General features: G+C 43.3%; 1 protein-coding gene across 2 annotated transcripts in view; it reads right to left on the bottom strand.

Annotated features, from left to right (window-relative positions):
- LOC115473740 (sulfotransferase family cytosolic 1B member 1-like) overlaps positions 1 to 13,976 on the bottom strand; it is a 73,860-nt gene that overhangs the window by 19,687 nt on the left and 40,197 nt on the right. For both annotated transcript variants that reach the window (XM_030208813.1, XM_030208811.1), the window contains exon 4: positions 4,116 to 4,244. In XM_030208813.1, the coding sequence (XP_030064673.1) occupies positions 4,116 to 4,244 (129 nt within the window). The remainder of the gene's footprint in view (positions 1 to 4,115; positions 4,245 to 13,976) is intronic.

Here is a 13,976-nt window from a genome sequence, read left to right as displayed (position 1 = left end):
GGTCAGCTCACTTGCAAAATGTTTTACCTGAAGCTGTGATTCCCCTCTTCGGCCACAGTGCTCACTGAGGCAGGCAGGCTGGCTCTGCTGCTGAAGTTGTTTGAAAGAATACAACAAGTGCTATTTATGTGGTTGGTGTGGGATGAACTCCTCATTCAGGGTGAGCTTGAACAACATTCAAATTAAAGAGAACAGCCAGGTTTGGAGGGAGGTGTGCAAGTGAGACTGGGGAGAAATAAAAACTAAATAGTGTAATTGTTAAAATCTATAAGTGGTTCAAAGTTTTTTTTTTTCTCTGAGCTTGTACACTGAGAGGAGGGCATGACTGCAATGATGTTTGCATAATTTTCAGGTAACCCCATAGCTACAGCTAAAAGCCATTTCATTGGCTAATGGTTCCAACAGTAGTTTCAGAGGAAGTTTAGCTGACGTGTAGTGTAGAAGAGCTGGTAAGTGAAAATCTGATTGTTTTTTTTTTTGGTGTTTGCTTTTATATAAAAGATTCTCCTTGGATAGGAAGAGTCTGTGATATGTGAAAATATATTTTGCTTTAATGAAATTGCTAAACTTTAGAGTCAGAGACTTATCAATGATCAGAAAAAGAAAGTCACCAGACAACAAAGGTAGAGAAAAATCATTTTATTTTCATTTTAGTGTTTGGAATATGTCCACTTTGAGAATTTACATCTGCTATCTTATTTTGCAATGTATAGCAATTTGTTTCTAAGAATATTGCTGACAATTCCTGTCAGTGTAGCAAGTGGTGAGCGATCATTTTCACGGTTAAAAATCATAAAAAACTAGTAAAAAATGCCCGTTTCAAAAGGGAAGGAAACGGGCGCTAGCAAGGCCATCCCCCACCCTCCCTCCCTCACTGTTCCAGACTCTGCCTTCCCTCCGTTTTCACCCCTCCTTTCCGTGACCCAGTCGACCCCCCTTCTCAGTGAAAACCGTCCCCCACCGCCGTCCAGTACCTGTGCTGATGGGGGACCCAAACCCCCGTCATCCGAAGTCCTATGCTGGTCTTCGAGGCGTTGCTTCTTCAATGATTTTGTGTCCAAGTTGCTCTGCGTGCATCTGACATCAGACGCACGCAGAGGAACCTGAACCAAAGATCATTGAAGAAGCAACGGCGCGAAGGCCAGCACAGGACTTCGGCTGATGGGGGTTGGGGTCCCCCGTCAGCACAGGTACTGGACGGCGGCGGGGGACAGTTTTCGCCGAGAAGGGGGGTCGACTGGGTCGCGGAAGGGGAGTGCAGTGGGCTGTAACACAGGGGGAGGAGTAGGGAAACATACTCCTCCCCTTGCTTTGGTATCAGCTGTCACTGACGTCACTGACGTCAGTGCGTGCCTGTCTAGCAGACCACCTCCGAGGGAGGCACGGTCCCAGGCACATCCTGTTGGAGCTGAGAATTATTATATAGGATTATTTGCGATCAAGTATTTCGCAAGAAAGGCTTGTAAGCCTTGCCATGATTGCTATTGAGAATGATATATGTGCCCAGTTAGATATCAAAGATTTAATTACTAATTTCGTGAACATGAAAGCACGATAAGCTAAGTGGTTGTAAACCCTCTACTTGTTCAGCAATCCCACAAAGATGCACTCCATCTTTCAGCTCCTATTTCCTTTGCATCTTGTGCCACATGGGGGGGGGGGGGGCGCCAACTGATAGTCTGCAGGGGGGCACCAGAGACCCTAGGCACGGCCCTGATTAATTCAGTTATGTATTTAAAAACTTTTTTAAAACTATTAGGTTTTTACTTTTAGTTTTGTTTTTTAACTCTAAATGTTATTTTTTTTTATCTGGTCATGTGACCTTTGAGATATACATTTGAAAGGCACAGTACAATACTACATGCTTTTGGATGACACAGGGGTTGGGTCTTTTTATTATGCTGCAGTAAGCACTAGAGTGTGCTTACTGCAGCTTAAAAGGGTTTACCACGAGACCAGCTGAAGTGTCCCATGGTAATTTTGCAATCTGCGCATGCAAACCATGCACTAAAAAATAAGCATGTCTGAGGGTAGAGAGTGAGGGTTTCTGTGCTAATCATTTAGAACATCTGCATTACTGCATGCTGATTAGCACATGATTACATAGTAACATAGTGAATGACAGCCGATAAAGACCTGAAGGGTCCATCCAGTCTGCCCAACAGTCTCATTCATTCTCAATTCTAGATTAAATCAACAATGAACGTGATATTATATACTTGATCATAGTCTTTCTTTGGTGTTTCTGGGACATAGACCGTAGAAGTCCGCCCGGCTCCGTCCTTATGTTCCAACTACTGGAGTTGCCGCCAAAGCCTATCCAAATCTGTCTTGTCACTTGCAGGACACAGACTGTAAAAGTCTGTCCAGCAGTGTCCTCATGTTCCAAATCCCCTTCAGTTTAGACTAGTTGTTCAGTCAACTAGATTACTGTAATAGGCTTTTTGCACACTGTTCGCAGTTAAACTTGAAGAAACTGAAAACTCTACAGATTAATGTGTGAGCTCTTACTGCCTGCAATACAGGTGGCAGTAAGGGCTCGAGTGCTAATGTTTGTTAATAGCCGCGTGCTAATGGCAACATTCACGCATGACCATTAACCTGGAAAATCGTCCATTTTCCAGCTGCACTAAAAATGGCCTTAGCACATGGGAAAGACTCATGTAAGGGCGAACTAGACACTTTTTAGTGTGGCTTAGTAAAAGGATGCCACCTAGAGGTAAATATTCTCTTTATATTTCTTTTTCTTGCAATTATCAGAATAACATCAACCGCATCCAAGTTTTTAAAAATAATTTTTATATGTTTTTTTCTACAGTTATCACCTCTCTAGTTTTTTTTAAACCTTGTCATTGGTTTTATACATTAGTTGGCAAGTTTATATCAGCCATTTGGAGAGTTTCCATTTTCACTCGATACTGGGAGATGCAATATAAGTTTGCTCTACGACTATATATCCCGCCAGCAAGAGCTTTCAAGGCTGGGTCTGGTGTCTCGGATGCATGCCTTTGGTGTGGCCAGGCCTCAGCTACGCTTGGTCATATGTTTTGGTTCTGCCCGCACATTCTGCAGCTGTGGGCCCAAATCCTGGGTGAAATCAAGAGATACTGGGGTCGCACAATACAGAGACATCCCTTGCTATTGTTTGGTGAATATAAATGCATTAAGCCAACACTCCCAGGATGCTTGTCCTTCTTGCAAAGAGCAATATTGATGGGAAAGCGAGTCATCTTATTACACTGGCGAGATACCAGAGCTCCTACTGTACGAACCTGGAGAATACAAATGATTGAGCTCTTAAAGTTGGAGAGGTGTGGACTATTGGATTTGTCCTCCAGAGAGGGATTGAGTTTTCAGAGGACATGGGCACACTTTTGGGATACACTGCAGCCTTTAGCAAGGAGTAGAATCTTAAATTGAATTTATCAGAGTTCATGTCATAGTTATGATCTTTATCTGGACCACGTATGCTGTGGGAGGGGAGGGCAAGGGAGGGATTTGAAGGGGGGATTCGGGACAGGGAAGCGATGAAGAAGGGGGGGGGGGAATTGGATTAGGAGTGTGGGGGGTTCTGGGGGGGGGATAATAAAAACGCGGAGTATTTCATGACTTGTGAATATGTTGAAGGTATTTTGTACTTATATTGTTTATCTGCAGTATTATTTGTTCATTACCTTTTCTGCTAATAAAACAGAATTAAACATACATTAGTTGGTCTGGAGTATGGACAAAGGGTAGGCATGTTGTCTGCTATCAGTGTAGTCAATTCAATTCATATATCTTTTTTATTTATAGCATTTTTATTGTATTTACAATTTTAAGTATTTATACGTTGGCATTATATTTTAGCAATCTCTTTGCTAATACATTTATTAATTTGTCTTTGAGATGTTATTACTAATGTATACTTTTTGATCTATGCATTTTTTCATAATATTTTACCAATATGGAATGAAACATGGCCATGCCGGATATTTAATGTCTTTATATATGTTGTAGTCCCTAAAGTTTTATAATTTATTTGGATATCTGATCTCTGTTATATTTGGTGCTTTGGCTTGGGCAGATCTTAGCTTCTTTTTGTTGTTTCTATCAAAATACACCTGACAACTTACCTGGCTCAACATAGTTGGGGGCAGAAAATTCCAGCATGGGGACCTTGTTGTGAAGAAAATCACGCTGGCATTTTTCCACGTCACCAGATGCAAGAATCATGTCCACAATCTCACTCATCCAAGTAGTGCCTGAGAGATAAAGAGATCAAGACTGAGGCAAGGAGAAACTGGAGCTCTGTTGTGGTGTTGCTTTTCTTCTCCAGGCTCCCCTCAAGTACTGCAGCCAACAAGAACACCCTGGGAAGATTCCTTCACCCGGGGCCTCTCTCCTGGAGCCTGTATACTCGGGGGTTTCCCTCACTCTACACTGATTCAAGGTATTTAACTCCAGCCTGCTCTGAGCCTCTACCCCTCTGACTCAGCCATCTGTTGTAAGGTGACTGAACTGCATCAGTGAGGGAGTGCTCTTCACTAAACCATCCACTCCCTCACAGTTGGATTATTTTACCACAAGTTGTGCTATTTTAACATAGGGTCTCTTTACATAAAATGGGTCCCGGCCTGTGCTAAAATAGCATGGCTTTTGGTAAAATAATCCATCTTAATCATAGCCCATGTTGCTAACTTCCTCCCTTACTTTCTGAATTCCGTTAACCTTCTCTGATACTTTAGTTAATCTCTCCACACTGTCTTTAAAACAAGATTCCTGATTCCATGCAACTTTGTCCACTTTATTAACTGAAGACTGAAATAGCTGAAGAGGATTTAGCGATGATAGTATCTAATTTAACCAACACTGCCCAAAGTGAATCCATAGTCAGAAGTCATGAGTTTGACAGTGGAGGAGATAGCTCTGTTTGCCATAGTACCATGATCTTCCTCAACTACCAGGTTTCGATGACCCAGACCAAGCTCCACTTTCATATCTATCTATCTATCTATCTATCTATCTATCTATCTATCTATCTATCTATCTATCTATCTATCTATCTATCTATCTATCTATCCAGGGGTGTGCTGGTAAATTTTTAACAACAGGCTCTTTCTCCGGACGGACGTAGCCAGCTCTGCAGTTGGAAGGGCTAGGGGTGGCCGGGGTGGGGGGTCGGGGGAAACAACACTTGCCTCTCTCTCCTCCCTCCTTTTGTGCGGGCACGCTAGGCATACCTTTGCTGGCAGCCAATAAATGGACTGCCACCACTCCCAACATCTTGCTCTGAGCAGCATGCTGAAACTTCTCACACATGCTGGAGAAATCCCAGCCTGCTGCTCAGAGCTGGAAACAAGGAGCGGGGAGCAGCAGCAGTCTATTTACTTGGCTGGCAGGGCTCAGCATCCCCACCAGCAAAGTAAAAGAGAATTCAGCAGGGGGCCCAAGCCCACATTTTGGGAGCCAGTTGTTAAAGTAGCCATGGAGGGCCCTACTTTAACAACCGGCTCCCAAAATTCTTAAAAACCTAACAACTGGCTCTTGCGAGCCTGTGAGAGCCTGCTCCAGCACACCACTGTATCTATCTATCTATCTATCTATCTATCTATCTATCTATCTATCTATCTATCTATCTATCTATCTACAGCATCTCCTTTAAGATAGGTATTTTTACTGCTTATCTGTTAGTCAGGCAGCATAGCTAATACCATCTGCAACTTCACTTCTGATAGGAATACTGTTGCTAGTGGTTGGTGCTGGGACTGCTGCTTTTTAACATATTTATAAATGATCTACATATGGGAATAACTAGTGAGGTAATTAAGGGCCCCTTTTACTAAGCCGTGTAGGCGCCTATGTGCGCCCAACGTGCGCCAAAATGGACTTACCGCCCGACTACCATGTGGCTCTTGCAGTAATTTCATTTTTCACGCGCGCGTCCGGTATGCACGTCTGAAAAAGATTTTTTATTTTTGGATGCATGTAGCGGACGTGCACCAAGTGGCATCTGATGCACGTAGGTCCTTACTGCTCAAATTCTTTACCGCTAGGTCTATGGCTGGCAGTAAGGTCAGAGAACCAAAATGTACGCGCGGCAAATTTGATTTTGCCACACGTCCATTTTTGGGAGAAAAGCGGCCTTTTTTACAGGCGCACTGATGATTCTGCACGCACCCAAATCCCGCACCTACACTACCGCATGCCACTTTTCAGTGCACTTTTGTAAAAGGACCCCTAAATTTACTGATGACACAGTTATTCAAAGTTGTTAAATCACAAAAGGATTGTGAAAAAAATGCAAGTGGACCTTACAAGACTGGGGGATTGGGCATCCAAATTGCAGATGACATTTAATGTGAGCAAGTGCAAAGTGATGAAAATAGGAAAGAGGAACTCAAAGTATAGCTACATGATGCAAGGTTTTACATTGTTATTATTATTATTATTTATTGCACTTGTATCCCACATTTTCCCACCTATTTGCAGGCTCAATGTGGCTTAGGAGTCTGCGCCCAGAGAAAGGATCTACTCATTGTAGATGATCCATTGAAACCCTCTGCTCAGTGTGAGGTGGAGGCTAAGAAAGCAAATAGACTGTTAGAAATTGTTAGGAAAAGCATGGAAAATAAAAGTGTATTGTTCCGTGGTGCAACTGCACCTCGAATACTGTGTACAATTCTGGTCACTGCTTCTCAAAAAAGGTATAGCAGAATTTGAAAAGGTACAGAGAAGGACAATAAAAATGATAAAGGGGATGGGACGACTTCCCTATAAGGAAAGGCTAAAGCAGCTAGGGCTCTTCAGCTTGGAGAAGAGATGGCTGAGGGGAGATATGATAGAGTTCTATAAAATACTGAATGGAGTGGAATGGGTAAATGTGAATCACTAGTTTACTCTTTCCAAAAATATAAAATCATGGGGGGCATGCAATGAAACTACTAAACAGTAAATTTGACACAAATCAGAGAAAATATTTCTTCATTCATTTAACTAAACTCTGGAATTCATTGCCAGAGAATGTAGTAAAAGTTAGCTTAGCAGGGTTTAAAAAAAGATTTCGATAATTTTCTAAAAGAAAAGTCCATAAGCCATTATTAAGATGAACTTGGGAAAATCCACTGTTTATTTATAGGATAAGCAGCATAAAATCTGTTTTATTCTTTTAGTATACTGCCAGGTACTTGTGACCTGGATTGGCCACTGTTGGAAACAGGATACTGGGCTTGATGGACCTTCGGTCTGCCCCAGTATGGCATTGCTTATGTTGTTATGTTCATAGTGGTCCACTTCGACCCCCAGGCTCTGCATCAAGAAGGCACAGCAGATCCAGTAGTGAAGAGCAATTCAAGGGGGAGAGGGAGACCTCCTACTACAGCCAACCCAATGCTCCTTCATCCGGGTTGACAATGGGACTCACCTTTCCTATCTACTCCAGGCATGCAGATGACAAAGGAGTCAATTCATTGTTGGACAGCAATCTATGTAGAGGTCTTGGAGGATAAGACACTCACCTTCTCTGCATTTTGGAGGCATGTTCAAAAAATACAGTGGTGTAGTTGTCAACATGGGCTACTGTTAAGACATACAATTTTACCACTACTTGTGCTCTTTTAGCACAGGTTTCATTTTATACTATGAGATCTAGTTACCAATAACTGAGGTTAACAGTAAATTAATAACTCTTCTTAATGGTATCCCACATTACTAACTTCCTCCTACAATAAGGAAACAAGAAAATTCAACGGATTCCTCAATGCTCATTCTGCCATTTTGACTTTGGCCCCCAACACCATTCTAAGGGGTATGTTTACTAAGGTGCTTTAGCGTTTTTAACACACCTATAAAGTTAAGGCGCATTAAACGCTAACGCACCAATACATTCTTATAGGTGCTTTAGCGTTTGATGCGCATTAGCATTTAACGTGTGTTTAAAATGCTAATGCGCCTATAGCGTGCCTTTGTAAACACTGGCGTAAGTCTTCTGCCAGGTTTCTAAATGCACATCTTTTGAAGAGGGTATGGAAAGCAACACCTTGAGATGAATGCAGAAGCCATTCAGAGCAATAAAACAGAGGTTTATTAACTTAAACTGCCCTTATTCTTTGTCTCACCTTACATACTAAGCCCAGAATTTTAAAAGCAATCCTAAAGTTGAGCAGGAGCCATTGAAATTACTTCAATGCAAGTGTCATCCTATCCCTATATTTTCCTCCAAAGAAGAGACATGTGGCTGCTTTCTTTTTCTTTCTTTTTTTTTTTTTAAGCAATTGAAGGCCAACAATATATTTAAGGAGTTCAATTAATGAATACTTGTTAATCACATCAGAACATGGGTCCAAGTTATCTTAATTAACTGATGTTTTTGTCAAGATGCTGCACAAAACATGTTTTTCTGATCCGTCTCACCTGTGGAAACAGATAGGTTTTCAACGATGATTATACCCAGGTAGTATTATCTGCTCATCCATCAAAAAGTGATTCATTCTCTGAGATATTGTGTTGCTGATCCAAGAAACTTCAGATTTTGCTACAATAAGGAGATTACTTTAGAAAAGCTTTTCTGTGTGTAAAGCCTCTTTTACACATGGAAAAGATTTATTTCTAAAATTATATGGCTGTATACCAGAGGTTCATAACCCAGTCCTCAGGACACACCTAGAGGGGCATAATCGAACGCGAACGCCCATCTCCATGGGCATCTATCTCCGAGAACGGGTCCGTGAAGGGGCGGGACAGACCGTATTTTCGAAAAAGATGGGCGTCCATCTTTTGTTTCGATAATACGGTTGGTGCCGGGAAATGCATCGGATTTGGGCGGATTTGAGCTGGGCGGTATTGGTTTTCAGCGATAATGGAAACCGAAGGCACCCAGCTCAAAAATGAAAAACTCCAAGGCATTTGGTCATGGAAGGGGCCAGGATTCGTAGTGCACTGGTCCCCCTCACATGCCAGGACACCAACCGGGCACCATAGGGGGCATTTGTAACAATTAAAAATTTTTTTTAAATACCTCCCAAGTTCATATCTCCCTTACCTTGGGTGCTGAGCCCCCCAACCCCCCCCCCCCAAACCCACTCCCCACAACTCTACACCATTACCATAGCACTTATGGCTGAAGGGGGGCACCTAGATGTGGGTACAGTGGTTTTTGGGAGCGGTTTGGAGGGCTTCTATTTACCAGCACAAGTGTAACAGGTAGGGGGGGGATGGGCCTGGGTCCACCTGCCTGAAGTCCACAGCACCCGATAACAACTGCTCCAGGGACCTGTATACTGCTGTGATGGAGCTGGGTATGACATTTGAGGCTGGCATACAGTCTGGAAAAAAAAGTTTTTAAAGTTCTTTTTTTTTGGTGGGAGGGGGTTAGTGACCACTGGGGGAGTCAGGGGAGGTCATCCCCGATTCCCTCTGGTGGTTATCTGGGCAGTTGGAGCACTTTTTGGGGACTTGTTCGTGAAAAAAAAAAGGGTCCAAAAAAAGTGGCCCAAATTCTCGCTCCTGCCGCCCTTCTTTTTTCCATTATCGGCCGAGCGCGCCCATCTCTCGGCCAATAAACACGCCCCAGTCCCACCTTCACCACGCCTCCGACATGCCCCCGTCAACTTTGTCCATTCCCGCGACAGACTGCAGTTGGAGGCGCCCAAAATCGGCTTTCGATTATACCGATTTGGGCGCCCATGAGAGAAAGACGCCCATCTCCTGATTTGGGTCGAAATATGGGCGTCTTTCTCTTTTGAAAATAAGCCTGCTAGCCAGTCAGGTTTTCAGGATACCCACAATGAATATGCATGAGATAGATTTGCATGCCGAACCTCCATTGTATGCAGATTTATCTCAGGCATATTCTTTTTAGACATCCTGAAAATCTGACTGGTTACATATGTCCCAAGGACTGGGTGGAGAACCCCTGCTGTATGCACATATGTAAGTACGGACACTAACAATAAACAGTGCATGTCCAGGTGCATTGCGTTTGAGAATAGTAAAGTTTTTGGAGTCCAATGGATTACAGGACCCAAGGCAAAATGGTTTCACTAGAGGCAGGTCTGATAAATTTCTATGTCTGGGTGACCAGAGAGTTGGACTGAGGGAGAGCGCTAGATGTGGTGTATTTAGATTTTAGGAAAGCCTTTGACATGGTTCTGCACAGATGATTTAGAAATAAACTGAGTACCCTCGATATCAGTCCTAAAGTGACTGACTGGATTAAGAACTGGTTGACTAGAAAGCAACAGAGAGTAGTGGCAAATGGAGCTCACTGAGGAAAGGAATGTTACCAGTGGTGTGCCACAAGGTTTGGCTCTTGGGCTGGTTCTTTTTAACATTTCTGTAAGTGATATTGCTGAAGGGCTGTCTGGTAAGGTTTGCTTCTTTGCGGATGATACCAAAATCTACAATAGGGGAGACAGTCCTGATGGTGTAGATAACATGAGGTAGGACCTAGTGAACCTTGAAGAATGGTCTGGAATTTGGCAGCTAAGATTTAATGCTAAAAAATGCAGGGTCATGCATTTGGGCTGCAAAAACCTGAGGGAAGGTAGAGTTTAGGGAATGAAGAACTTTTGTGCATGAAAGAGGAACAGGACTTAGGTATGATCGTATGTGATGATCTTAAGGTGGCCAAACAGGTGGAGAAGTTGACAGCGAAAGCTAGAAGGATGCTTGGCTGCATAGGGAGAGGAATGGCCAGTATGAAAAAGGAGGTGATGTTGCCCTTGGATAAGACTCTGGTGAGACCTCATTTAGAATATTGTGTACAGTTCTGGAGATCACACCTTCAGAAAAAAATAAGCAGGATGGAGCAGTCTAGAGGGCGGCTACTAAAATGGTCAGTAGTCTTCATCGTAAAGCATGTGGGGACAGATTTAAAGATCTCAATATGTATACTTTGGAGGAAAGGCGGGAGAGGGGAGATATGATAGAGACATTTAAGTACATACATGGCATAAATGCACAGGAGGCGAGTCTCTTTCAATAGAAAGGAAACTCTGGAACAAGGGGGCATAGGATGAAGGTGAAAGGGGATAGACTCAGAAGTAACTTGAACAAATACTTCTTCACAGAAAGGGTGGTGAATTTATTGAACAACTTCCCGGTGGAAGTGGTGTAGATGAAAACTATATCTGAATTCAAGAAAGCTTGGGACAAGTACATAGGATCTCTAAGGGAGTGAAAGGGAGAATAGATGGCATGGATGGGCAGACTGGATAGGCATATCTGCCTTCATTTTTCTCTGTTTCTATGTATACCTGTATTTTATAAAGTACACATGCTCGTGTAGAGAGTATGTGCACACATTTACACCTCCCTTGGTGAACGTGTAAATTTATGTATATGTATGTGTACGAGTTCTGGGTGTATTTTATAAAAACACATATGAGTCTATGTCACTTTTCTAAATAAGCATAAAATAAATCACATTTCCCCAAATTTGTAGGTGCCCTGTTATAAAATTCCCTTCTAAGTTGTAAACAGATGTAGCCCTCCAAGCATGTTGTGCATCCACTTGACCACGGCCCTAGGAACTGGTGTAGTATAGAGCTAGGATTTTTCTCCCAAAAACATGCGATACAAAAATTGTTTTTAATCTAATCTCCGTAACAGCAACATAAATCCTCTTATGACCAGTCATGCTGCAAAGCAATACAGAACTGTACAATAATTTACTCGGAAACTACACGGTCTCCAGAAAAACTAGGACGCCCAACATTTTTTCCAAATAACTCAAATAGTCCTACTGCAGCAGAAACTTCTGCCTGAAATGCGAGACATTTTTGAGTACTTTATTTTTCAAAAGGATGGAGCTCCAGCACATAGCCGCTGAGAGGGGGGGCGGGGGGGGGGGGGGACAAAATTCCCCGGGCCTCCAAGGGGGACCCGGTGCCGCATTCCCACCCGCCCTCCGTCGTCTGACATAAATTCTGCGAGGGCGGGACACAAGGAGGGAAGGAGGGCCAAAGGGAGGCGATCTGCTGCCCTGCTGCGCTTTCACACGGAGGTGAGAGGCGTTGTGATTTCAATGCAGGGGGTCCGGCCCGGTGGCGGACGGAGGGGGGGTGGAGGGGGAGCGGTGGCAGTGACCTCAGGGGGGCGGCCTTGCCCCAGGCCCGGCCCAGTCTCTTGGCGGCCCTGCTCCAGCACATTGAGCTTGCCAAACAGTTGAGCTCTTAATTAATGAAACCCCAAATTGATTGAGCCAGCAGTTCAGTGGCGTTGACGACTTTGTGAATGTGCCAAGGTTGAAGGAGGACACTTTGAACACAAATTATGAATTAACTAAGGAAAAATCCATTACACTAATGCATTTCAAAGGTCATACTAATTGTTTAAATAATTGTAAAGTATTTTGAAACTAAGGGCCCTGTTTACTAAGCAGTGTTATAGGTGCATTAATGATTTTAATGAGAGTTAACCATGTATATGCATTAACCATGTACGTGCCTACAATATCCCTATAGGCGCCTACATGGTTAGCATGTGCGCTAAGTGTAGGTGTGCTAAAAACACTAACGCACCTTAGTAAACAGGGCCCTATCTCAGGGGTCCTGTTTTTTCCCCAGACATGTGTAAATACACTATTCCAGCATAGGTTCCAAAACTCACATAACAAAGACTCTACCTAGGAAAAGGCAGCACTGTAAACATAAAGTGTGCCCTAGAACATCAGTACATCTGTTGGGAAAACTGAACAAGCCAGGTTCCTACTCAATTTCAGTACAGTCCTAATACTCCTTTTACAGTGAAATAGAGCTGCTGACATTTCACATTTCTTACATTTGACATTTCTGTATGTCCATTTGACATTTCTTCTCTCTCCATGTTAACTATCTCCCCTCTGTGTCCTTGTCCTTTTCCTCTCGTGTCCAGCATCTCCCCTTTGATACTGTACTTATCCCCCATTGTGTTCAGCATCTCTCCTGTGTTTCCATGTTCCTAATTTCCCTTCTGCCCAGCATCTCCCCTCTGTATCCCTGTACTTATCCACCCTGTGTCCAGAATCTCCCCCATTCCTTCCCTCATTCCCTCCCTCTGTCCAAAATCGCCCCATTCCTCCCCTTATGCCCAGCATTCCCTCTCTGTGTCCTATACCTTCCTATGTCCAGAATCTCCTCTATTCCTTCCCTCATGTCCTGTATTATCTGTGTCCTGTTTCTCTCTGTCAGGGGCTCCCTGTTGGGCACCTGGGATTGTTGAATCTGCTGGCGGGCACCTGAGGATTTGGAAGTACACAAAGATTATGAAATACTATCAATGAGTGTCTGACATTAGTTCCTGTTCTATTTTTTTTTATATCCCTGTGAGAACAAGTGGGCTTCATTGACATTTGGACACATACTAAGAATGATTACACTATGGTAAGTGGAGTTTTTTTCCTATGATTGTGAACCGTGCCCATGCCTTAAAAGTATTGCAGGCTGGGTGGCTCTTCTGAGGTTTTTCCTCCACTGCAAAAATAAGTATATTGGACTATTTTGGTGACCAGGTGCCTTGAAGCTTCACAAGACATATTTGAAAGTATATTGTAAATTTCTGTTATAAAATATGGGCAAATGAATGTAAATCTATGAGCAGGGATTTGCACCAGCTTTTCGCTGGCGTAAATGGACACACGTAGATTTAGTCGCATTAACTACACTTAAGTGTATTCTAAATAATGTGGGTAGATTTACACACAGTATTTAGAATACGCTTAGGCATGATTGCCTAACATGAGTTAATTTTAGGCGCCATATATAGAACCGGGCCCTAAATGTGTCCATTTTGGCTCATTTCTTTATTTTGATAAACTTGATAAAACTAAAGGACCTGTATGCCTCCTGAACTACATCAAAATGAGCTGAAAAAGTAAAATCATATGTACTGTCACCAGTGGTGTAGGAGGGGGGGGGGGCGGTGGGGCGGTCCGCCCCGGGTGCACGCCGCTGGGGGGTGTCAGCGCCTCGCTGGTTCCTTGCTCTCTCTGCCCCGGAACAGGTTACTTCCTGTTCTGG

The sequence above is a fragment of the Microcaecilia unicolor genome, chromosome 7 (genome assembly GCF_901765095.1).
Source record: "Microcaecilia unicolor chromosome 7, aMicUni1.1, whole genome shotgun sequence".
NCBI lineage: Eukaryota > Metazoa > Chordata > Amphibia > Gymnophiona > Siphonopidae > Microcaecilia > Microcaecilia unicolor.
Note: the sequence above shows the minus strand (reverse complement) of the source record. Positions and strands in the feature narration are given on the sequence as shown.